The 26762-nt window shown below is 36.4% G+C and overlaps 1 protein-coding gene across 3 annotated transcripts in view; it reads left to right on the top strand.

Moving 5' to 3' along the window:
• The window catches only part of GABRA2 (gamma-aminobutyric acid type A receptor subunit alpha2), a 127136-nt gene that overhangs the window by 45373 nt on the left and 55001 nt on the right, over nucleotides 1–26762 (top strand). For all 3 annotated transcript variants that reach the window (XM_053217404.1, XM_053217405.1, XM_053217406.1), the window contains 2 exons: nucleotides 4313–4380; nucleotides 24725–24945. In XM_053217404.1, coding sequence (XP_053073379.1) covers nucleotides 4313–4380; nucleotides 24725–24945 — 289 coding nt within the window. The remainder of the gene's footprint in view (nucleotides 1–4312; nucleotides 4381–24724; nucleotides 24946–26762) is intronic.

Below are 26762 nucleotides of genomic sequence, written 5' to 3' on the forward strand. Positions count from 1 at the left end.
CTTTGTTTTGTTTTTTCTCTCTTTAGCTACTGCAACATCTCCCAAACTGGATACATTGTCTTCAATCTCCATTGATTCAGGAGAACCACATTAAAAATGTAACATAACATTTCCAGTATAATAGCCTTGCAACTAACATTCTCCCAGAGTCCTTCAGTGAATTCCCTGCTGCCATATATGTAGAGAGAATATTCTCATCTTTGTGACACGTTGTATCTCTTTTGATACAACATCTGTCTTTCTTTACAACTGATGCCCCACATTCCTACACATGTTAACTGTCTTCAGGAACCAAACTTAGCTATTTGCAAAGGATTTTAAAAAAGTGAGTTTGGTTTTTATTGTATGCTGCATTACTCAATGAAGAACAGTTTTATCAATGAATTTAAGCCCTTCTTAAAACTATTGATATGTTCATTTTGGATAGCCTTCAGGGCCATTTTTGCTATTTTTTATGAAGTATTTCAAACATTCAGTAGAGTATAGAGAATAGTATCATTTATTTCATGTCAAGCTTTATCAAATCTTAGAATTTGCCAAAATTAAGATGAATTTTAAAAGAAGGAAAACAACAGAATATATTAGAAACCCCCTCTGTAACCTTGTGCAGATTATTCCCTTCTCTCTCCCCAGTGATAGGTGCCTTTCAAATCCTGAATTTGATGATTGTTCCTAAGGATCACACCTTTGTTAACGTTTACTGCGTGCATTCATTATTTCTCCTCAAGTACCTAATATTAACCTCATGTTGTTTTGCCTTTGGAAAAATCTATATAGAAGATCCTCTTTGGCATATTATGCTGTTGGCATTTCTAAAGCCAAGAATTTAGCTTATAAATAATTATTTTGAGGTAACTCATGGTATACATTTCTGTTAAAAGTCGCTTACTGATCAGCAGTTAAGTCTTTGTTTCCACTAAAATAGTGCTTTCTCTAGGTCTATTCTTCCCTTTTCCTAGATTTAAATTTTCTTCACTGGGATGCAATTTCATATGCTTTCAACCTCCCTCTGTCAGTGGATAGTTTGGGCTCTGTCTTCACTAATGACAGTGCCCATTTAGCTATTCATGGCCATTTGTAATGTTGATGAGATATTTGGGAGAAGGTGTATAATCTACATGAACTATAATTAGAAATTATTTGTTAGTTCAAACATAAAGCACCTAATATGTGACAGGCATTGTGCTAAGCACTGGTGATAGAACAGTGGACAGAAATGACATAGTCCTTGTCTTTTTGTGAATCTGAATTGGGTTGGGGAGATAAACCAACCAACCAACCAAACAAACAGAAACCCTAAAAAATGAATACAAAAATTAAGGAATAAAAATAATGACAAATTCTAAAATATCTTATGAAAAAATGAAGTGTAAGAGGAAAAAAATGAGGGAAGTAGACTTACCTTATACAGGGGGCAGAGTGGACCTCTCTCGGAGGAGAGAACATTTAAATAGAGACTTAGAGGCAGATAAGCAATCAACTAAGAAGGGAAGAGAAAGAGATAATAGTCAATGTGAAAGCAGTGAGTCAGGAGAGTCAAGGTGGGTCCACTCAATTTGATCAGGACTTGAGAAGGTCTTCATAGTCCTTAAACTGAAGAGACAGGGGTTGCCACCAGATTTTCAGTTCATTTGTTTACTCTAGTAGACATCTGTCCATGTGAATCAGAATATTATAGCAGGTATTAACCACACAATTCAACCCTGTTCTAAATCCATATGGGGAAACAAAAATTAACCAGAAGATACTATGGACCTTGACATATTAGTGTCACAAGATACCAAACTAACTTATACTCACAAAATCTCATTTCTTCGCTCCTCCTCTCCCCTCCCCTTCCTTCCTTTCCCTTCTCTTCTCTTATGGAAAGGCAAATTATAATCAACAACAGCATTTTGAATGTAGAACCTTAGAAAGCTGTGTTAGATGTATTAGATATCTGTAGTCATCACAGCAAAATGTTTTACTTTTTCACGTTTGTTGTTTACAACTCTTTTCCCACAACCAAGAATCACGTTCTCGATCTCAGACAGCTCTTGGGTATTCATGGTCCGTGTTTGCCTTGCTGATATTCCTTCTTTTGAAATTCCCTAGCAGGAGAATATTCCCTGCAATGCATACGTTCTTTAACTCTGCTTATGAAGTTAATAAACCATGAAATCATTTATTTAAGGTAATTTTGCATATCTGTGTCTTTAGGTGTTGCTCTTACTGCTTAGAGCTTTGAGGGTAATCTTATTTTTCTCTCTTTGGATTCTTAGCTGGCACTTTCCTGCAGCCACGAGGTACTGATAACACTCTTCTGTACTCTTTTCTTGCCATTTGGCATATAGGGGATATTCCTCATATCCTTAGCATGAATATATTCACACATTTTGTCATCTCTCTTCTCTAACTTTACTACTCCAGACTAAGGAGAGTAATTTCATTTGGCTCTATTTGGCTGAAGACTACCACAGCATTTACGTTTTTCTTCTCTGGAACATTTTAAATCGATATCTATAGTGACTAAAGTTGTATTCAATTGCTTATTGAATAAATGTGACAGTATTGATTTGGTATGAATAAGAGGAAAAAGCAAAGAAACCTGAGTCTCATTTCCGTAAGTTCTTTCTAATAGCACATATAATTCACGTCTAGGACCAGCTACGTAATTTGTGCAGCCTAGTCCAAGATGAAAATGAAGGGCCCTTTATTCAAAAGATGAGTAAGAAATTTCAGGAGAGCAAAAACAGGACATTAAACCCAAGTGGGCTTTTCTGAGCACAGGGCTGTATGACACTGTAGGAGCTGCATGCCCATGAACTTGACCCTGTTCAGGTCTTTAGGGTATCTGGTGGCTAAGAATTAACTTTATAAATATATTTGTGTCTCATGTGAGTTTTATGGTAAAATTTCATGAAAACAGTTTTGGGAATCAACTAGGATAGAAAAATAATAAAGCTGAATAAATGCCTTTATTTAGAACACTACATGTTTTTTGGTGCAGAGTATTACAACGAACAGAAAGTTAATGAGAAAACATTTTTAGTTTCAAATGTATTATTGACTGTGGTTAGTGCTTTGGTTTATTTACCCTGACGGCTTAGGAGCCTGATTGCTTGGGTTCTAAAACCTGGCTGTTTTCCCTCTACCATGTGTGGTCACTGGGCACATTTCCTTACCTTTATGTATGCACATCAGAGTACATGTATAGTGAGATGACAACAGAGATACTACCTCGTAGGTCTGTCATGCAGGTTATTATCTTTCAAGCCTTTGAAGCATAAACATTCAAAGCCTCCTCTGTTACTTCAAAATCCTTTTTACTATTAATTTTTGCCTCAGTAGAAACAATACCCCAAACTTCATTTACTCTCTCTTTCATGGTGGTGACTTAGTGTCCAGCATAATATTAAAAATAGTCTGTGATATTGTTTGCGTGGAATTACAGATTTGACAGGAGAGGAGACACTCAATTCATGATAATAAAAATTAGGGATTTATTGTTTTTTTTTAATATAAGTACCTTGGAAGAATTTTTCTTTTGAAATCTTTTCTTTGAGCCTTTCCCCCATCACCATTTGGCTTATTTAAAACCAAAGATCTAAATCACCTGGTTAAAAGAACAATCTAGTTAAATGTGGTATAGTTAATAAGTTGCATAACTTTTGAATCTAATTCAATTCAATCTTAGCATTTCATACATTCCTAAGGACATGTAAAGGCAAGTTTGTTTGGAAGTAATCCATTGTGATTAATGTGTTATTTGCTTTTGTTTTTAAGGCACTGAATAATTATGCTTTTTATATTAATTTGAACTACTTCTAATGATTAATAATCCATTTTTATGCTTTATTGAGAAGATATACTAGTTTACAATCTACAAACTAAACCTGTACCATCATGAAATACCATCTGAAATATTTACTTTAAAAATAAAATTTAGGACTATATCAAACAGTAACCATACGAACCATACTTTATTTTTAGCACTGATAGTAAATTTATTGTAAACTAGTTCATCGAAGATAGATTCTAAGACATTACTAATTCTCAGAACTATGTTTAAAACGAAATGCTCTAAATCCAGTGTAGTTTCCAAGTAAGAATGTCATAATACTTCTAGGCGTTTAGCATTTATGATTGTGAGAACCTATAAAATAATTGAGCAATGTAGAAATGTTTGTTGTTTGTGAAGGTTGAAAAGAAAGTAAAGACCAATATTCCTAAGTATCACACAGCCTTCTAATCATTCCATGTACTTGACCCCTTCTCTTTCCGTGGCTCTCATTATGTATTATCTATGTTTAATCTCTTTTTCTCATGCCAGACAGTATTACTGAAGTCTTCACTAACATCTACGTGACCAGTTTTGGCCCTGTCTCAGATACAGATATGGTGAGTTTTTCATTAAATAGTATTTTTACTTCATAGAAATAGTATTTCTATGTATATTTATGTACTAGAAATAGTATTTTTACTTCATAGAATGTTCCCGTTATATGGGGGGAAGTTAAAATAAACAGGCAATTTTAGTGTTGTAGAATTATGTGTCTGCCTATTTAGTCTATCCCAATACTTGGAGAATTAAAGATACTTGTTTATATCAATACACTACCCCTGCTTGAGTGTTTATATTAACACTTTGTATTTCATATTCTTTTCATAGCTTGTACCTAGCTACAGTGTGGTAAACAATTAGTTAAATAAAAATAATTATATTACTGAGGACCATTTTCTAGGATTCAAGGACCTGCTTGGAGTTTGATAAGTAAAATCTGGACAGTTTTGTAGACCACTGTCTATTTATTTATTTTTAATGAGATGAGTGTAAGAGGGAAATTGTTAAGTTGGGTTACAAACTGGTGGGCTAGACACATCGTAGATAATTATTGATTAAGCATAAATATTTTAGTATTAACTCTTCCATTTCTACTGCTAACTATAGTGCTCAGTTACAGAAATTTTTGTTGAAATACTTTTCATCCACCTTCCTTATGGCCCAGGAAGTGAGAATTAGAGGAAATGCCCTTATCCTTTCTTTGTCTGGTTACCCTCCACCATGTCACCCTTCCCTGACTTCTTTCTCTGATAACCCATGGGGAGGGATGCCAAATGTGGAGGTTTTTCATTAGAATAAACAAAAAAACCAAGTTTTCCTTTAATGCGGACAATTATAAACGTTAGCCAATTCGTTGGGACCTCTCTACCTTTCCTTCAGGAAGCAAATATGCTACTTCTATCCTTTAAGAAATTTGCTTTGTCTTCCACCAGAATCACTTGTTTGACCTCACAGTACTTTTTAAAATTTTTAATGTTTATTTACTTTTGAGAGAGAAAGAGCACGCACTCTCACCCACATGCACTTGGGGGAGGGTCATAGAGAGGATCCAAAGTGGGCTCTACCCTGACAGCAGAGAGCCCTGGGGCTGGAACTCAGGAACTGTGAGATCAAGATCATAACCTGAGCTGAAGTGAGACGCTTAGCTGACTGAGCCACCCAGGTACCGCTCATGGGCCTTTTCATAAATTGACTTGGACACCTGAAAATGAAAGGTGGCAGAGGGGTAATGATCCCCAGCTTTGGGGATGGGCTTGATACCGAACACTGGCAAGTCTCTGAAGTTCTTTCGTATTATAATGTGCAGATTTAAGTGCTTTTTTCCCTCTTAACTCCAGGCCTTAGCCACAATTGTACAACAACAGAAAAAAATACTACTCTTCAACATAATCCTCCTCCCTCCCTTGCAGTATCTCTATTGTGATCTGAAATATTAATCTGCCTCTTTCTACAGGTCAATTTTAAGTGTACAGGAACTTGAAAAGATGGCAGAGACCTATTTAGCCTGAATACATCTTCCAAACATTACTGGTTGGCTATAAAGACAATATATCTGTACACTTGGTCTCGGTAGATGTTCTCAAATATTAGAAAGAGAGAGAATGAGCACCTGACCTCTATGTGGAATCAGAGTCAGAATTTCGTCAAGCACTACACTGAAAAACTAGCAGGATAGTATATAAATGGAAGTTCTTTTAATGTTACTTTTGATGTCTTATTATCAGCCAAATCAGAAAGGCAAATAAGATAGGACCCCAAATATCAAATTTTCAATGTTGTGGATTTTTTGTTGTGAATATTGGTGCTTACAGTTACTTTTAATGTTTTTGCTTTTTTGTGTTTTTATTTTTGCAAAGTTTATTATTCTAACTAAAAAAATCAAAAATAGAAAAATATGTACTTCTTTTAGACATATGAAATGTTTATTTTCTGGAGGTTTTATAAATTTTTTTTAATGTTTATTTACTCTTGAGACAGAGACAGAGCGTGAACAGGGGAGGGGCAGAGAGAGAGGGAAGACACAGAATCTGAAACAGGCTCCAGGCTCTGAGCTGTCAGCACAGAGCCCGAAGCGGGGCTTGAACCCACGAACTGTGAGATCATGACCTGAGCCGAAGTCAGACACTTAACCGACTGAGCCACCCCAAGCGCCCCTATTTCCTGGAGGTTTTAGACACACTCACTCATATATTTTTGGCAAAATGTTTAAGTTGACTTTTTTCCAGTGGTGACAATGGATTAGACTAATCCTCCTTCTTTTTCTTCTGACCATACTGTGGGATACATTTAGAAAGCAGGGAGCTCCAACTCAAAATGGATTAAAGACTTGAACAGAACACCTGAAACCATAATGCCCCTAGAAGAAAACATGGGAGAGAAGCCCTTTGACATCAGTCTTGGTAATGTTTTTTTGGATCTAACAACAAAAGCAAAACTTAGCAAGTGGGACTACATCAAACTACAAAGTTTCTGCATAGCAAGAGAAGCTGTCGACAGAATGGAAAGGCAGCTCTACACAATGGGAGAAAATACCTGCAAATCATATATCTGATAAGGTGTTAATAGCCAAAATAACTGACACAACTCAATAGAAAAGAAGACAAACAGTCCAAATTATAAAGGAAGACCGAATAGACATTTTTATAAAGAAGACATACAAATGACCAACTGGTACATGACAAGTGCCCGACATCACTGAGCATTAGGAAAATGCAAATCAATACCACCTCACACCTGTTAGTATGGCTGTCATTAAAAAGACAAGAGATAAGGGTTGTTTATGATGTGGAGGAAAGGGAACCCTTGTGCACCGTTGGTGGAAATGTATATTGCTGCAGCCACTGTGGAAAACTGTAAGAGGGTTTCTCAAAATTTGAAAAGAGAACTATTGTATGATTCAGCAATTCCCCCTCTGGGTATATATGCAAAGGTCATGAAAACAGGATTTCAAAGAGATTTCTGCACTCCCATGTTCATTGCAACATTATTCACAAGAGCCAAGATAGGGAAACATTATATATATTATACACACATATGTAATTCATATAGATTTGTATGTGAATAATATTTGGCCATGGGGAAAAAACAAAAATCTGGATTTTCAGCAACAATCTGTACCTTGAGGGTATTATGCTAAGTGAAATAAGCCAGACAGAAGAAGACCAATACCGCATGCTATCTCTTGTATGTGGAATACATTTAAAAAAAATCTCAGGGGCGCCTGGGTGGCTCAGTCGGTTGAGCGTCCGACTTCGGCTCAGGTCATGATCTCGTGGTTTGCAGGTTCAAGCCCCGCGTCAGGCTCTGTGCTAACAGCTCAGAACCTGGAGTCTGCTTCAAATTCTGTGTCTCCTCTCTCTCTCTGTCCCTCCCCGACTTGTGCTCTGTCTTTCTCTGTCTCTCAAAAGTAAATAAATGTAAAAAAAAATTTAAATAAAAATATTTCAACCTCAGAAACAGAGGATAGATAAGTAGTTGCTAGGGGCTAGGGGTGGAGGAAATAGGGAGAGGTTGGCGAAAGAGTACAGATTTTCAGCTACAAGATGAATAAGGTCTGAAGATCCAATGTAAAACATGGTGACTGTAGTTAATAACACTATATTTTATAATTGAAATTAGCTAAGAGAGTAGTGCTTGAATGTTTTCTCTCTCTCACACACACACACAAAGAGAAATATAAGTTGATAGATGTGTTAATTAACCACATGGGGGAAGCCTTTCACAATGTATATGTATATCAGTCATTACTTTGTACCCTTAATTGTCTTATAATTTTATTGTCAATTATACCTTACGTAAGCTGAAATTTAGAGGAAAAAAAGAAAAAAGGAAAAGAAATTGTGATCATTTGGTGTTTCATGCAGGAATTCCTTGCAGGCATTTGTTGGGAAATTTATGTTTTTTCTTTTTGTTTTTTTTTGTTTTTAATTTTTGTTTTAACGTTTATTTATTTTTGAGACAGAGAGAGACAGAGCATGAACGGGGGAGGGTCAGAGAGAGGGAGACACAGAATCCGAAACAGGCTCCAGGCTCCGAGCTGTCAGCACAGAGCCCGACGCGGGGCTCGAACTCACAGACCGTGAGATCATGACCTGAGCCGAAGTCGGCCGCTCAACCGACTGAGCCACCCAGGCGCCCCTGTTTTTAATTTTTAAATGTTTATTCATTTTTGAGAGAGAGAGGGAAGGAGAGAGAGGGAGAGAGGCAGAGCATGCATGAGGGAGGGGCAGAGAGAGGGAGACACAGGATCGGAAGCAGGCTCCAGCCTCTGAGCTGTCAGCACAGAGCCTGACGCGGGGCTCGAACCCACAAACCGCAAGATCATGACCTGAGCCGAAGCCGGACACTCAACCGACTGAGCCACCCAGGTGCCCTGGGAAATTTATATTTTTTTTTACAAATCCTAAATTCTGGTTCAAGTCAAGTAAGAAAAAAAAAAATGGAAAAAAGCATTACGATTCTCCTGCAAGAATTAAAGCTTAGCATTCGACATTAGGAATCCACGGATGTCAAGTTGAAACCAAGAGCAGGGAGTGCTGACATGTGAAGTTGAAGACTGAAAGGTTAAGGTCAACATGCCCCAGAACTGGGCAGGACCATGTGTGAGTAAAGCAGTCATTATCTGGGAATCCTAATCCTAGCAGTTACATGCCTTTGGTTCTGTTTGCTGCAGTCATTCTTAACAATAAGGTACATATTAACAAGCTGATGCACAAAAGTTAAAAGTAAAAAGCTGGTAGCTGTTGTTAGGTGTGCAGTCATTAGCAACAGAACAAATTTAAGCTCCTTCATCTGAATTGAATTAAAAATTTTGCCCTCTTCAGTGAATCTAGCTCAGGAACTTTAAAACAATTCTAGCCGGCTCCAAATACGCTTCATATATGGGGGGCCCTGCCACGCTTTGTATTAAACATTAAAATGCACTCAGGATCCATATGATATAGGTTAAATTGAGTTGAGTGGAATTGAAGTTGGCAACATTTAAACAAAATTACTTATTTTGATTTTTTTACTTTCCCTTTTCTATTTTGGAGTGTGTATGTGTGTGTGTACATGTGCACTTTTATACGGAGATATTCCCTAAACTGAAGTACATATTTAACATCTTAGTAGGCTCTTGAGACACTTGAAGGCCCTAGACCTTTTTCCTAATGATACATTTTCCTTGAATTACCTAGCCTATTACGGTCTATAGAATTATTTTGGTTATGTCAGATTTTCTACATTATTTCCATCTTTATTCACCTTGCTTACTTAATCTTACCAATAGTTGGCTTGGAAGAAGTCTGATGAATTGCAAGACCACTGAGTGGATACATTCTTATTCTGTCATCAGACCAGTTCAGTCAAACCAAAGGAGCTATAACAGAACTTGAACACACAAAATCTAATAAAATGAATTATTAGCTAGAACAGGTGCTTTAATAATAGAACAGGGTAGGGGTGCCTGGGTGGCTCAGTCAATTGAGCATCCAACTCTTGGTTTTGGCTCAGGTCATGATCTCATGGTTGTGGGATCGAGCTGTGTGTTGGGCTCTGCACTGGGCATAGATCCTGCTTAAGATTCCCTCTCTCTCTTTCTCAAGGAAAAAAAAAAAAATATATATATATATATAATAAAACAGGGTAAAAGAAGACTCTAAGCAACACAGAACTAGCAAATTCAGAAAGCAGCATCTACTTCTAGGAGTGAACCATCATGAACAGGCAAGGAACACCCCCCCCCACACACACACACATGTGCACAGATACACACATACTTTCTCACAAAAAAGGGGAGCCTGGATGGAAGCTGAGAGTTGATACACTGATAATTGGTGTACATAATAATGTGTGATATGGGAAGGATTCTGAGTGAGAGTCAAGAGGTATTTTTGTCAGTCATCAGGTGCTGTTTGATATTAGTTCAAATCTAAAGAAAGAAGGTGGGAAAAATTACAGTTGAGTGACCTCTATATACATATAACACATGCACGTGCACACACACACACACACACACACACACGCATATTGTAAACCTATTAGGAAAGACAGAATTCAAAAACATATACACATTTTATGAAAAGGAATTATTTGGTCTTCATGATAACCAAATGGAATTATTTTCAGTATTGATATTACTTTTCCTGAGAAGCAATATATAATGAGGAAGATTTTGAATTTGTGTTAGTATAGGTGGCCAAGAAATGAAACTTACATGTGACACTCTAAAGAGGAAGACATTTATTATATATGGAAGATGCACTTATATTACTATTACTCATATATACAGGTAGATATGAAGATATTTAAATCATATCTTATAGGAGCAACTTGGTAATGAGAAAAAAAAGTAAAGAATAAGTCTAATTTCACTTATAGTAGCTTAGCTGATACACTCATTTATTTCTATGTAGTGTGCATAGACCCAAACCCTTACGTCCTGTTCAGGTCAGTGATGCAGATTTGTTGTGACATTAGCCTGAGAGGAAAAAGCAGCATAGCAAAAAGAATTAAGAACCAAAAGAACAAACACACATGCACACACACACACATACACATATACACACTGCTAGCTCAGAATCATTAACTAGTGTAATTGTGCAAAGAAAGTTGCATATCTAAATTATAATTAAAGATTCTAATTACAGTGTCTGCAATTAAGTTTAAAAATCTTTTATTTCAACATTTAAAAAATTCATGAGTAAGAAGGTAATTAAAGTTGGGAATGTACTAGTAACTGACAGTTGACAAAGTTTGTAGTAGGCATGTGCATTTTAGCAATTTGTAACTCACTCCTCTGTGTTTTGTTTTTCTTTTCTTCTTGGTTTCTATATAGGTCTTTTTTCATATTAGTAAACATTTTCTCTATATGTGCATATTCTTCAGCTTGAGCTACCAATTACTGCACTAAAAGCTAGACTAGAACCTCAGCCCAAACGATAATCTCTTGCAGTGCTAAGTGTTAGGGTTAGAAATCGAACAGTACAAACTTTGAAGTCACCTCCAGGTTTCTGAGCCAAAGTTTCCCATTAGGCTGTTAAGCAGCAAGCAGTCAGGTAAGCTTTGACCTTGATTTGTTGATCATTTCAGTCCTTTGGTTGATACTTTTCTGTCTCTATGAAAACAGACTGCATTATCTCTTAGACTCCCCAGAAGCTAGTGAGATATAAAGTATTCTGGTAGTTAACATCATAGGGAGGTTGAGAGTTATTAGATCTTGACATTTGGTCAAAAATTGACACCAGACTTAGGTGATAACCCTTATCAACTTGTTATTTGTCAATGTAGCTGGATAAGGAGACCTGTTATAAACGTGGTGAATTCTGTATACCGTATCACAAGTAAAGTAATCATCTTTTCTCACTTCAAAGCTAGCATGTAGAATTTGGTTACTGGAAGGGTATTGATATTTGGAAGGATAGAAATTAGACTTTGAGAGCATTCATTCAGTCAGTCAATATTTTTCAGTATCGTCTTAAAGGTTTGTTTGTGTGATGTTTGTTTTTGAGAGAGAGAGAGGGAGAGAGGGAGTGTGTGTGTGTGTGTGTGTGTGTGTATGTGTGTGACAGAGAGAGCAGGGGAAAGGGGCAGAGGGAGAGGGGCAGCGAGAGAGAGAAAGAGAGAATCTCAAACAGGCTCCAGGCCCAGCACGGAGCCAGACAAAGGGGCTCAATCCCACAACCTTGGGATCATGACCTGAGTCAAAATAGTCAAACGCTCAACCGACTGAGCCACCCAGGTGCCCCTCCTCTTAGAGTTTTTAATAATGTTCCTTAAAATGTTATTCAATAGGCACTTGGATTGGATTGTTTCCTGGGATCCTTCTACAATCTGTGCGATCATAATTGCTAGTTGTGTGGGATGCCAGTCTGCATTTTAACAGTTTAAGGTATTTGATTTTATGCTGAAGGCAGCAAAAAGTCATTTTTAGGTTGGGGGGGTTGGGGTAATACAGAAGGCATGTGATGGAGTCAGATTTTCTTCAATCCAGTAATTTGTATTAGAGGATAGGGAAAGGAAATGATAGTTTGAAAGCTGTTTTATTCCACTCAAGAATGACTCTGGACTGGGCCTGAATTGTGGTCCCAAAGATGGAAAACCTGAAAAGATTTATTAGATCTCCACATGATAGGATCTGTAAGACTGGGTGATCAGTTGGATGTAGGAGTTGAAGGAAAAGCACAGGATGAAGTCCTGGGGCATTGGGTTGATGGTACCACTCACTGGGCTATGACAAACAGCAGGAAAAATTTTAGTTTGCTTTTGTTTTGGTGTTTGGGGAATGAGAACTTATGCCTTGGGTCACCGAGTTAGGGTCTCTGTGAGAAATGTAATTGGAGATGTCTAAGTGCAGGCATATATCCAGAGCTCAGAAGAAGGGCTGGAGTGCAGATAGTTTGGGAAGCCATTTGATGGTAATTGAAACCATGAGCATGCATAACATTGGGCAAGGAAAGAGATTTCAAGTGAAATGGTCATCATGCTTTCACAGAAACTCTAGAATACAATAATATAAATAAGATTTTGGGGGGGGGGCAGAGGGAGATGGAGAGAGAGACTCTTAAGCAGATCCCACTTCCAGTGTGGAGTTTGACATGGGAGTCAATCTCACGACGGTGAATCATGATCTGAGCCGAAATCAGGAGGTGGATGCTTAACTGACTGAGCCACCCTGGCACCCCAGAGAATAAAAAAAAAAAAAATTAAAGGAGACTGAGAAGCAGCCATGGATATCTGTCAACATGAAGGGGGAATTCTCTTCTCTGAAACAGACTATGTTTTGATCCTTAACAGCAGAAGTTAGAAACTACTGCCTTTTATTCCTCCTCAGATGCAGTGATGTGCAATAGTCATATATTTGTATCACTTACAGGCTTCTGTCAAGGTAGGATTCTGTATACTGAAGGTGGTATTGTTTGTTCCGTAATGAGAAGAACCCAAGGGTGTTGCTCAGAGTAAAACCTCGGGGGTGTGGCAAAAGTTTCAGAAAAGAGGGCAAATAAAGACGGTGTGACTAGTTTGACTCCATCCTACCTTCTTGCAAGAGGGAGGTTTCAGGAGCCAAATACATCAAGTCGCAGGTGTCTTGGCTTCCTAAGTAGACGGGTATTGCTTAATATTTGCCCATTCCTTTTATAAACCAAATAATAAACAGCTATGATTGTTGAAAATGAGTGATTTTTTTTTTCAATTAAAATCGCTGAGGTCGCGTATTCTTTCCTCAGGTTTCAAGAGTGGAATCTGTCTTTTGGGGAGAGCCACGTAGAACTTGTTTGCCTTGGTCAAGAATAATGGATATTATCTATTGGGGCTACTCCCATACATTTTCCCGGGGTTACCGTTGCATGTAGATTGTTGGCAGACACAGAAGGTCTCGGATCCCATGGTGAAGATTTTCCCAATGGTTTCCTACACCACCAGGAGAAAATAGTTTAATACCAAATGCAAAGGATCAGTGCAAAAGTAGGGAGAGAACAACAGTGTCATGTGTTGTGGTAAAGCCAAGAAAAGGATTCAAATGTGTCATTAGATTAGGAACAAGGAGGTATTTGCTGATCGTGGTAAAAGCAACCAGATTGCAGTGGGTTGAGCATGTGGGAGGTGAGGAAATTCAGAAATTGTGGAGGCAACATTTTTAAGCAACATGGTTGAGGAGAGGAGGCGAGACAGAGGGCAGTAGCTTGTAAGGCATTATAACTATCGGTGAGGATTTTATTTTTAAAGACTACATTGAACTTCTCACTGTTTTCTGAACATGCCATTATCTTTAACAACTCCGTGGAGATGTTTTTCACTTTTCTTGTTAGGCTTCCCTTCTCCTTTGCCAACTGGAGATCTTTCATTTATTCAAGGCCAAGCTCAAATTTCATCTTCTCTGGTGTCTCTGTCGGCTACTCCAAGTAGGGTCAGTCCTTTTTGTCCTTGTGTTCTATCACAGGGTGTTCACACGTTTTTATGTCTTTATATACTGGAATATAAAAATCTTTACATGCCTTTCTTCTTTACCACCATCAGAGTGACTACAAGGCATGAGTTGTGTTTGTTCATTTCAGCAAGATTTACTAAGTACATGCTCTGTGTCTGTCACAGTGTGGGAGCTGAAATACCTAAGTATAACCAGTGCTTATCCTCAAGTTGTTCACAGTGATGTGGGGAAACAGCTCAGAAAAGTTATCAACTCTAGAACAGTGGGATCACGCTTTTATTGAAGTACTTATGGATTAATATAGAGCAGAGGGGATGTGGGTATAGGATATCTCTATCTGAGGTTTCCAGGAAAAGAACATAACCAAAGAGGACAAATGAGGGGAGAGTTTTAGCATAAATTGGAAGAGCCGATTGAATTTAGTAAAATGCAAAAATTCAGTGTGACTAGAGCTTGGAATGCTTCAAGGGATTTGGGGTGAGATGAGGCTAGAAAAGAACTCAGAGCCAGATCACGAAGGCCTTATAGCCAATTGCCCAAAAAATAAAGCTGCAAAACCATCCACAAACGAAACTTTAAAACATAGTAGATCGCTTTTCCCAGAGCATTTGTTATGGCATGGCTTTTTTGAGATGTGCCAACATAACTAAATGTAACTATTGTACACAATGAAGAACTACTGTGGTTATTTTAATATAGTTACACAGACACACACATGTAAACATGCACACTTCACACTTGTGAAATTAAGGATTGGGGTATTGCATGCAGGTAACTGGTTGCTGCAAGATATCTGAGAGCTTTTCTACCATCTGTCTGCTGATGACTTTCTCTTTATAGATTTAGAGTTGTTTTTGCCCAGAATCCTTGTTGCTACGTTTAATTTCTTTTTATTCTTATTTTTATTTTTTACTTATTTACTTATTTTGAGTGAAAGAGAGAGATACAGACAGACAGACCGTCCCAGGCAGGCTCTGCGCTCCAACCCATGAACCATGAGGTCATGACCTGAGCCAAAATTAAGAGTTGGACATTTCACTGACTGAGCCATCCAGGTGCCTCAACTACATATCATTTCTAATGATGTCTCTCATTCACTCATTCATGGACTAATTGTTGTTTATTTCCTATGTTCCAGGCAGTTTGTTAGATGCTGGTGATACAGCATTGAAGAATGTGTTCATAGTCCTTGTTCTCAGTGTGGAATAAAAGTTGGCCAAATGTAGGGACTGGCAGGGAAAAGCCGCTGCAGCAGACATCAGTGAGTTTGGGTAGTAAGGTGGAACATGGCACATCAGAGGCAGTATCCAGCATTGCTACAGGCGGAGTGCAGTTGGAGGAGCGACTGCTTAACACCAGGCTAGAGAGGAGAGGGAGGGAGAAATCATGCTGGGACTTGGATGCTGTGAAGAAAGTATCTGGACATCCCCCCCAAGGGCTTTAGAGATTCAACCGACCAAACTCACCAACACTTCATTTTTGGATCTCCTTTTCCCACATCATGACAATATCTTGAGCGTACCCTGTAGCTCTCCATTCACTCAAATATCAAAGGGTCCAAGACAGTCCGATTTAAACATCAGTCTTTTATGCTAGTTAGATCATCTCCCCTTTTCTCAGCCATGTTCACAGCTAAGGCATGTGCCGTGGACAAAAGGCTCTTCCTCTCTTCTTTCTGAGTCTTCCAGAGTTGGGGCAAGGGAAAGAGAGATTATACAAAGGAGGAAAATATGTTTCACTTATAGCTTACTCTGTTGGTTGTTCTCTCTTGGCAATTAGTGCCATTTGTGTGGGTGACATATGCAGGTTCTCTCATGGGACACAGTTGTGATTTCTTTGCAGTTACTTCTTTATTGCCCCCCACACCAAAACACAGGTAGCTTATTCTTTAGTGGGCTTTTTGTGACCTTTCGTGGCTCAGCCTGTGCCCCTGGCACTTTACTTCGTGATCTTTTGTTGCTGAGTGTCTCTTACTTGTCCCACTGCCCTTTTGTTGAGTCTGGGGAATGGGGGGAGAAATAGATTTTGAAGGTGATTCATATCAGGCTACCCCTCCTGATGTCCAAACTGTTTCTAAGAACTTCACACATATTATTTAACTTGATCCTTGTAAGAAGTAGGTTTTATTATTATCACCATTTTATAGATAAGTCAACTGAAATAGTAAGATTAAATAAACTGGTCAAGGTCAAGAACCCTAATCAATCTGACTTCAGAGCCCATGCTCTTAACATCTATTTTATATTACCTAACTTATTATTTTTGTTGTCTTTTTATCTAATGTTTAAGTCAGTTTTGAATGTGGAAAGAAGACTTTGGCAGAGATTCTAAAGCTTCATTTTCAGCTCTGCAACTAAATTCTCCCTATAATCTCCCATAATCCGTGACTCTCATCTGTTTATTGGTCTAAAAAGACGGAAATTTCACTCTGACGTCCTGCCTCCAGTGATTATTTTTATATATGGTATAACAAAAGAGCATGGTATTAGAAAGCATAATTGAGTGCAAAGATTGGCATTCTCTCTTTTTTAATGAGTATGGCTTCTGAAGTATTTTCCACTGTGAAATGGGGATATTTAGCATATTTAATAAGGTTATTGTGAAGTTTAAATAAACCATTATATTAAAGTGAATTGCAATTAACTATTATAACTATTAATCATTTTGAATATTTCAATTAGATAGATTTTAACAATCCGCTATCAGATTCTGAATCTTCATTATCAGTTTTTAATTTTTTCATGAAACTTACCCGACCTCTGGTTCCAAGTAGAAATCCCAGACATCTATCTTCCTTGCACAGTGGTCAGAAGATGCGGTAGCTGTGGTATTCTGCAATCTCTGTTTGTGTGAGCTTGCATAGTAGAGTTTTATGGTCTTGTATTAATGGGGTTGATTGGCACTCTGCTGCTCTGTTCTTAAGCTTCTCTGTTTTTGTGTGTGTGTGTGTTTTTTTTGTTTGTTTTGTTTTGCTTTTGCATTTTTTGCAATGCTAATAGTGGGCTACATGTGTTGTTCACACCCTTTTGAGTACCAGCTTGAAGTGTTTGAGCTTAACCATTCCATATATTCCAAGGGTATCGTTTCTTTAATAGCTATATACCTGCTTCATAAACCACATTTTTCTTTGTTACAGAAGAAATACACTGGTTGGATTTACTCAGAAGACACTAGTCTTTATTAGCAAAAAGGGTAAAACAAAATTAATTTTGCTACTTTAAAATACGTTCACTAAATCAAAGTAAATGAGAAATCACCCCAAGAGCAGCCTTGCAATTTGGTTATATTTCAGTGAGTAGATATAATTCTTCAGAAATTGGCTACATGCATTGACTTATAATTAATGTAGTCAGGCACTAAAAAATATGCTGCCTCCGCTGACTTAACATGGTCTTGAAATCATGTTTATACAATGAACTGCAATAAAGAGTGACTTCCTTGTTTGCAATACAAATTATGGAAGCCATACTTATTGGTAGTTAAAATATTGGATTGGAAATTATATCCTTGTCTACATTCTGCCCCTACCAAGCATGGAAACAGGAAATTGACTCAATTTATCTATAACTGCATCTCTAAGAAAAAGAATTTGGATTAAGTTTCCTGTAAAGAATTTTTCAATACTTGAAGTGTGTGGATTCTTCAACTCCTCAGTCTCACCTCACAGTCAGACTCACGTCTCCTGAGCATAGGCCATGGGACAGCTGCATGCTGCTACATCTTTGTGAATTGTTTGTTTTTTTCTAAATTTGCTTCTTAGTTATTTGTTTATTGAGGGATTTTGTAGTTGATCTTGTTATTGTTTATTTCTTTCAGAATCTCAATTCATGGGTCTGAGTCTTAGGATGTATGAAGAAATTGCATTTTTCTGTACTTCTGGCAATATTCTTGTACACACAAATCAAGCAATTATTTACTCTGTTAGCACATACTCATGGCAAACCTGAAGTTTATTTTAAGGAATCTTTCAAGAATTTTTTTTCATATATTGAGAATGTGCATTTTATATGCATATTCAAATGCAAATAATTTGGAAATCCTTTTTTTCTTAGTGGATATGCAATAAATATTATTTGATTGAAATATTTACTGGGGTGCCTGGGTGGCTTAGTTAGTTAAACATCCGACTTTGGCTTAGGTCATGATCTCAAGGTTCGTGGATTTGAGCCCCATGTCAGTTCTGTGCTGACAGCTCAGAGCCTGGAGCCTACTTCAGATTCTGTGTCTCCTTCTCTCTCTGCCCCTCCCCAGCTCTCTCTCTCTCTCTCTCTCTCAAAAACAAATAAACATTAAGAAAATTAAAAAAAAAGAAATATCTCCTTACTCTGCCTTTTTAATTTAGAAAACAAAACCACAAAAACTAGTGAATCAATTGTTTTTATTTATATATTTATATATCTTTATGCTTTTATATTAACATATGAAATATTGTGAGATAAGCACTAAAGTAGAAATTGGAATAATATAAAGTTAAAATATATATTATTTCAGAAATAGTTATATTTATTAATAAAATAGATTCATTTTTGCTCTCATTTAAGATTGCTGTTTATAATATTTTAGCAATCTGTTTAAATGGACTTTATTATTTTTAAGTATCTTTCTTAAGTATTTTAAAATAATAGCAATCAAAGTCTGATTCTAAATTTATATTTTAATATATATTTTGATAACTCATGAATGAAAAAGATACATAAATTCAAACTTAAGAAGTACATCATTAGCTATTAGTTACTGAACCATTATGACAATTTTTAAAAAGTCATCCAGAAATTCTAGATGCTTGTCCTTATGTTCTGGATGTTTAGTTTTTAAAACAACTTGCTGTTTGCAACCTTATGGCACAGTAACCAGTATTTCAGGGTACAGCATGTGCTTAAGATGAATGTTAGCATTAAAAATAGTGGGTATACCATAAGAAACTCTTAAAAACTGAGAACAATCTGAGGGTTGATGGGGGGTTGGGGGGTGGGTGATGGGTATTGAGGAAGGCACCTGTTGGGATGAGCACTGGGTGTTGTATGGAAACCAGTTAGACAATAAACTTTATATTAACAAAAATAGTGGCTATAAACTCATAGTTTAAATAGCCTCATTGATAATTATAAATTTGCTTTTGCAGATTTCTTTTTAGAATTGATTTGTTCATCAGTCTTTATGTGACTACTGAAGAGCTCAGGTTAAGCATAGAACTGACCCCTGATTTTGTTGTTGTCACTTGTGCTCGTGTGATTATTTGTCTCTTCTTCAATCCATGGCATCCTGTAGCAATACTTTTTGAAGCCACTTGTCTATTTTTATTAGACTTAGTTTAATCAAAACTAGATATTGTAACTTGCAAATTCACCCAGTTCCAAATCACAGTGCACTACAAGCAAATGAATGAGACATCACTTGACCATTTTCTGTGCCTTCTTTTCCCATAGAATGGCTTATGGGTGCACTGAGAGTGCCAATATCATTCCTTATATTATCTATTAGCTATTATCTATGTGAACTATTAACAAAGTTTCATTTACTTCTTAGATTTGGATAAGAATTTTATACAAAAAAAGTATTCTCTATTTTCTTCTTACACCTAAAAGAATGTACATATGCCACTTGGTAAACCACTGCTCTAAGCTGAATATCCTGTTTCTGCTCACAGTCTCTCTCTTCATTTATTACAATACAGCTGATTGTATTATATTTACTGACTTAAAACCAAACTGCCTCCCTGATATTAGGCCCATGTAACTTTCTTTAGAGTCCCTAATGAAGTAAAGTCTCAGATTTTCTCAAACTCTTCATTCATGCACAAAAACCTTTAATTTTCTCCCACATGGGCTGGTGTGATAGGTTGCAGTCATAGCCCCCACTCTTTACTCCTTTTTATGTACACATCTTTTTCCATTTAACTGTATAATGCCTTTCCACTGAGACTGGACCTACTATAACAGGGTGACCTGCTATAACACTTGTCACTGAATTCAACCATGTGACTTGCTTTGGCCAATGGGATGTTAACAGACATTACTTACGTAAGTAAAGACTTGAAATGGCATTGGGTTTTGCCGTTTTGTACTTCTGCCACTGTCATGAGAAAGATGTGCCCGAGGTAGCCCTGTGGCCCCTACAGGAGGATTAGAGGCACATGGAGCAGAGCTGAGTTGCCCCCGTGGCCCTACACAGTGGCAGCCTAGATCAGCCAATGGCTGCTACCACAGGAGCAGAAACAGCTGAGATCAGCAGAGCCCAGGTGACATCAACTGATTCCCGGTCTCATGTCTTCTGAGGTAATAATACATAGGTGCTGTTATAAACTACTGCATTTTAGGTGTTTCTTACACAGCAGTAGCCAATTGCTCTTAAGTAGTCTCTAGATTTTATGGTTAAACTGATTTCCCTTAATGGCATTTACAAACTCAGGAGTAGGGAGAGTACTTTAAGCTTCCCCCATTTGTATCTTCTGTTCATTTCTCAACCCATTGCATTCTGGCTTCTGAACTCTTTTCTAAACTAAGATATGCTGAAACATATCTTAAGTTATATGTCACATGAAATAAAGTGGTTCTTTAAGTTTTCTTTTCTCTTAGTTTGGTATTTTCTTTTCTTCTACGTGTGTGTGTGTGTGTGTGTGTGTATTCTTTTATGGTTAATTTTCTAGAGTTTGTTTTTCCTTATTTATTTTCATCAATCATGAAAAATATCTATATTAGGGGTGCCATCATAATTATCATTTTGTCACTGCTCAAAACAGTATAGCCTGGGGACATGTCTGATATATTAATAATCACATGATATGTAAATGAGCTCAATTACCATTAAAAGACAGAGATGGTCAGATTCAATAATAAAAGATCTCCCAAGATGTTGTTAATAAATTGGAAATGGTATCTTCAGAACATAGTTTCCTGTTACAAATGCAGTAAAATTAAACATCAATGACAAAAAATATAAATAAAAGAAACCGACACATTTGGAAACATAAAAACACTTCACATTATCTCCTACATATAGAAAAAGGAAAGACATAATGGAAATTATAAAATGTCTTTGAATAATAATGAAAATACTATTAATTATGCTTACTAGATAGCTATAGCAATCATGGCTTTGGAATTGATGCTTGGATAGACAAACAATAGAAAAGAAGAGAAATCTCAGTAACATTTTCATACCTATATGCACACTATATACATGAGAGAAATGCCATTGCAGATCTATAGGGAAAGATGGACCAGTCACTAAATGAACTAGAAAGTTGTTTTCTATTTGAAAACAAACAAACAGAGTAGAATCTTTGTTTCATGTGACACATAATAATTCCAGGACCTAAATTTTAAAAAGCAGGACTTTTATCTTTAGAGGAAATGTACAGGGATATATTTGTGATACTTGTATATCTTTATAATCTTAGTATAATTCTTACTGAGTAGTATATTTAATAAAATATATAATATATATATAATGTAAATAATTTCTATAACTCAATAAGAAAAAGATAACCTAAAAGGAAATTGAGTAAATGAAATGAACACTTCATAAAAGAGAAAACTAGAGTACTTAATAAACATACGAAAATGTGGTAAATTTCATTATTAATAGAGAATGGTAGCACTATGAACCATTCACACGAATCTTAATGGCTAAAATGAAACATTCTGTTTATACCGGGTTGTACAGAAACAAGACTTCTAGGATTTCAACTTGAAAATATCTTGTTGAGGATGCACATATAGTACATTCTAGTAATACTACTTGTAGATTTATTCTAGAATAGTGGTGGCGTACCATGGTCCATGGGTCAAATTCTGTCAGTTACTTATTTTTATATATAAAGACTTACTGGAATATAGCCACACTGACTCATTTAAGTACTATTTGTGAGGACTTTCACACTACAATAGCAAAGTTGGGTGGTTGTGATACCATATATAAAGCCTATAATGTTTACTTACTGGCCCCTTATGGAAAAGTTTGCTAACCTCTGGCTTAGAGTAACTCTGGGGCCTTTGTCCTAAAAGCATTGTATAATAAGGCTCTTTGCAGTATTGCTTTGCAATAGTTACAGTTTGGAAATAGAAAAAAAAAAGAATATAGAAACAGGATGAATATTGTGAAGTATTCTTAAAAAGTCATGCTATGTAGCAATGAAAATGAGTCCAAGTACAAGATACATTGCCATGAATGGATTTCAGTAATATGACTAAAAAGTCAGTGTCAGAAATGTATGCACTGTATAATACCATTTACATAAGTGTTAAAAATGTGATACAGAAACATATACTTATGTAATAAAATTTTAAGCACGTGTAGGAGAATGATAAACACCAAATCCAAGATAATTATTTCCTCAGAGAGTAGGGGAATGTGATTGAGGAGGAATAAACGAGAAAGAAGGCTTCAATAATATTTGTGATGGCATTTCTGCTGGTGATGGTTCCAAGATGTTTATGATATTCTTTATACTCTTGCATATGTCTGAAGACAAGCTAAGATAATACACAAAAGAAAGCCATGGTGCCTTTTGTGAAGATTTGCAAGCTTGTTGGGAGGAACAAACATACAGTTGCAGTATGGGATCTGAAAGTAATGGAAAGCTTTAGGAGTAATGAAGATACACAGATAGCTGACTGGGTATTTTCCAGGTGTTCAAGGGACTGGGAATGTGGTTGTGAGTAGTTCCCCACTCAGGCAGGTAGGAAACTTGCTTTAGGTGAGGCCTGGTAGTGTGGATTATTAAAATTGCCTACAATATAACACGAATGCCTGGTTAGGGTGGGGCGGGGGAGAAAGAGTCAGAGATTACTCTCTGTAAGAGGTTGGCAGGCACACCTGGGACACCATGAATGCTTAGGAACAAACAGTATTCCCGAAAGCAGTTTTTAAAAAGAACTCACCTGAAACTTACTGTGTATAAAGCCTACATATCTCCTATGTGTTAGATCTGCAGGAAATGATTGCCATAGAAATAGCTTCTGAAACAGATAAAACCTATCCTAGTTTTACAGAAATGGAAAATCTGAATTTGATGTTTTATAAAAAGTTACAAAATGCATTCAGTTTGCCTGGACAAGTAAATATCCTATGTATTCACGTTAGGCTTGGATTTGATGGAACCGTGGTTGGAAAGAAACACGTGCATAAAAACTTAAGATAACAAAGACTCATCTCTTAATCTAGATCTTTCTTTAAAAAATTGGGTTACACCTATATGAAATTAAACATTTTTAAGAAAGGACTCACTGAGAGCATCAATTCAACCGTGAGATTTTCTCCTAAGGATCAGGGACACAGCCCAGAGCCTCTCCTTATTTTCCGTTCGTATGTCATGACCTATGGCTGATACTTACTGTCTTCATCCATTCAGTTTTTGAGAGTTCACTGAGAATCATTTGTTTGATTAAGGTTTGTGCAAATGATTTGATATTTTCATACGTAGATGGTCTTTTTCATCTATCCTTTTTTACACGCATAATTGTAGTTGAGTGAAACTGCCAATTGCTAAGGTGTTAATTTCAAATGTGATGACTGTGGCTTTGGGCTCAAAAGACAGTTTCTGATTTTCCAGTCTCGGCTGTGTAATTGAACATTTTGGTGATCTATCATGTGAGTTTGCACAAACATATATTGACAAAAGTTTTAATATCTAAAGATTGTCAGTATTAATCACAATTGTGAATTGTACCTCTTGTCTAAAATGCATACATTCTCTTCTGAGAGAGAGAGAGAGAGGAAGTCAGGGAGTGACTTCTTAAGTCAGGGAGCTTAAGAAAGAGATTGATTAAGCTAACTTAAAGTGTTAGAGAATCATAATATAGGAATTGATCACTAGCTGTCTGTATGAATATTTAAAAGTATGTTTTAACCTGAGGGAGTTTATCTGCAAAATATTTGTATTTTAAGTATTCAATAACTTGTCAAGTATGTTTTTTATGACTAATTTTATAAAATAAATTCTGTTGAAATAATCATCCCCTAATACTTCTTGCTAATGGTATCTCACCATTTTTCAAGATTAAAAAAGAAATATGATATTTTATAGTTCCTTTGGCAACAGCAGATGATGACTCATACAGATTTGACAGTGTGTTTAATAGTTATTTCTTTTTTCCTTCTTTTTTTGGGGGGCGGGGGAGCTACTAAGAAGGCCACCTGCTTTTTCTTGAGATACTTAGAATAATCACCCAGACCCTGGCCAAACATGCCCCCTTTCCTATACTTGGAAACTATAGGATTCAGTAATCCCATTTAAAACCTTGTTCAGTTTAAAGAAGCCAGATAGATTTATTCTTTTCTTTTAATAGTAATATGTAGCTAATTATATAAACACAATACTTATCCCATTGTTAAGTGTCAACATTTATTGATAAAGAAATAACCTTTCAAAACTTCTGTCAGTATAGTGTTCCCTCTTTATAAACTATTGATATTATTTTTGGTAGAATTTTATAGTGTCCTTGTATCTGAAACATTTATTATTCTCAAAAGAATTATATTTTATATTTCAGGAATATACAATTGATGTTTTCTTTCGACAAAAATGGAAAGATGAACGGTTAAAATTTAAAGGCCCAATGAACATTCTTCGACTCAACAATTTAATGGCTAGCAAAATCTGGACTCCTGATACCTTCTTTCATAATGGGAAAAAATCAGTAGCTCATAATATGACAATGCCAAATAAGCTTCTTCGAATCCAGGATGATGGGACTCTGCTGTACACAATGAGGTATGTTTTTAAGTTTGATATGTTGCATTTAGGGGTGCCTGGGTGGCTCAGTCGGTTGAGCCTCTGATTTCAGCTCAGGTCATGATCTCGCAGTTGGTGGGTTCAAACCCCGCATCAGGCTCTGGGCTCACAGCTCAGAGCCTGGAGCCTGCTTCGGATTCTGTGTCTCCTTCTCTCTCTGTTCCTCCCCAACTCATACTCTCTCTCTCTCTCTCTCTCTCTCTCTCTCTCTCAAAAATAAATGAGCATCAAAAAAAATTTAAATACTAAGAAATCCATATATTAACAACCAACCAACCTAGTCATCAAGTATTAACACAAGTTGAACATTTTTATAACAGATTATGGAAGTACTCATAGTATGCTTTGTAAATCTCTGGATATTAAAATAAGGTAAAATAGTATTTATGAGATTGATTCTCATCTTAGTGTTAAAGCTTAAACATTACCTTAATTATTAAGAATTGATTATTTTTGGGGTGCCTGGGTGGCTCAGTCAGTTAAATGTCAGACTTGGTTTCAACTCAGGTCACGATCTTATGGTTATGAGATCGAGCCCTGGGTCAGGCTCCTCACTAGACATGGAGCCTGCTTGAGACTCTCTTTCTCCCTCTCCTGCGCCTCTCCAGCATGCACCAAAATTAATTAATTAATTAATTAATTAATTAATTAATTAATTATAAAATAAAAATAAAAAAGAAGATGACGAATTGATTCTTTTTGGCTATTTCTTTTTGACACTACATTTTAATTAAGTGGAGTTTAAATATCGTGATTTAAAATTTCCTTTATACCAACCTGTAATTTTATTTTTAATATTTCATCAGATATGCCATCAAAATTTTAAGTGATTTTTTAAGCTAACTTTTACTTAATATTTTGGTCCTCCTTATAGAAGTTACTCTAAAGAAAAAAATATTTTTTAAAGAGGTAGTTTTTATTCAATAAGGCTTACAGGTACCATAATCACATACATTAAGTAATCTGAATTGCCATTTTGTAAATCAAATAATATCGTGTAGTGTCAATTTTATGTGATTCAACCTTTCAAAAATCATATAAAGAAATATATAGCTGTTGACTTTAGCAAGTATTCCATTAAACTCTTCTCATGAATTAATCTTTTAAAATAAGTTACTTATATAACAAAACAATCACAAATCTAATTAAGTGGTGTATAATCTAAAATGTAAATGTTTAATAAAGGCTTTGAAGCATTGGTAACTATCAGCATTAAATACAGATTAGTCATGGGTGCCTGGGTGGCTCAGTCGGTCAAGCATCTGACTCTTGATTTTGGCTCAGGTCACGATCTCATAATTCGTGAGTTCGAGCCCCGTGTCAGGCTCTGTGTTGACCGTGCAGAGCCTGCTTAGGATTCTGTCTTTCTCCCTCTCTCTTTGCCCCTCCCCAACTTGCACTCTTTCTCAAAATAAATAAACTTAACTAAATAAATATAGATTTATCATATATTTGAGACATTTGATGTAAGATTATTTCATATGAAATGTTAAGTGGTGGATTTCGGTTGTGTAAATTATTTAAGAAGGGGCAATCATAGAGTCCTCATCTTTAAAGAAGAAACTCTTAAGGACTCACTAAATGACCATTGCCTAACACAGAGATGCTAGCTATTCTCTGCCTCTCTCTCTGAATCCTCCAATACAGATGCATTACCCCTGTTGAACGTATACTTTGATCATTCCTGTGGGTTAATCCAATGACTGGAAATTTTGGCTTTAAACAAATAATTGGCAGAGAACACAGTTTTGGAAAATATTACATGGAGTTCTACTTAAATACTCTCTTAGAAGTAT

Source organism: Acinonyx jubatus, chromosome B1 (assembly GCF_027475565.1).
Source record: "Acinonyx jubatus isolate Ajub_Pintada_27869175 chromosome B1, VMU_Ajub_asm_v1.0, whole genome shotgun sequence".
Lineage (NCBI taxonomy): Eukaryota > Metazoa > Chordata > Mammalia > Carnivora > Felidae > Acinonyx > Acinonyx jubatus.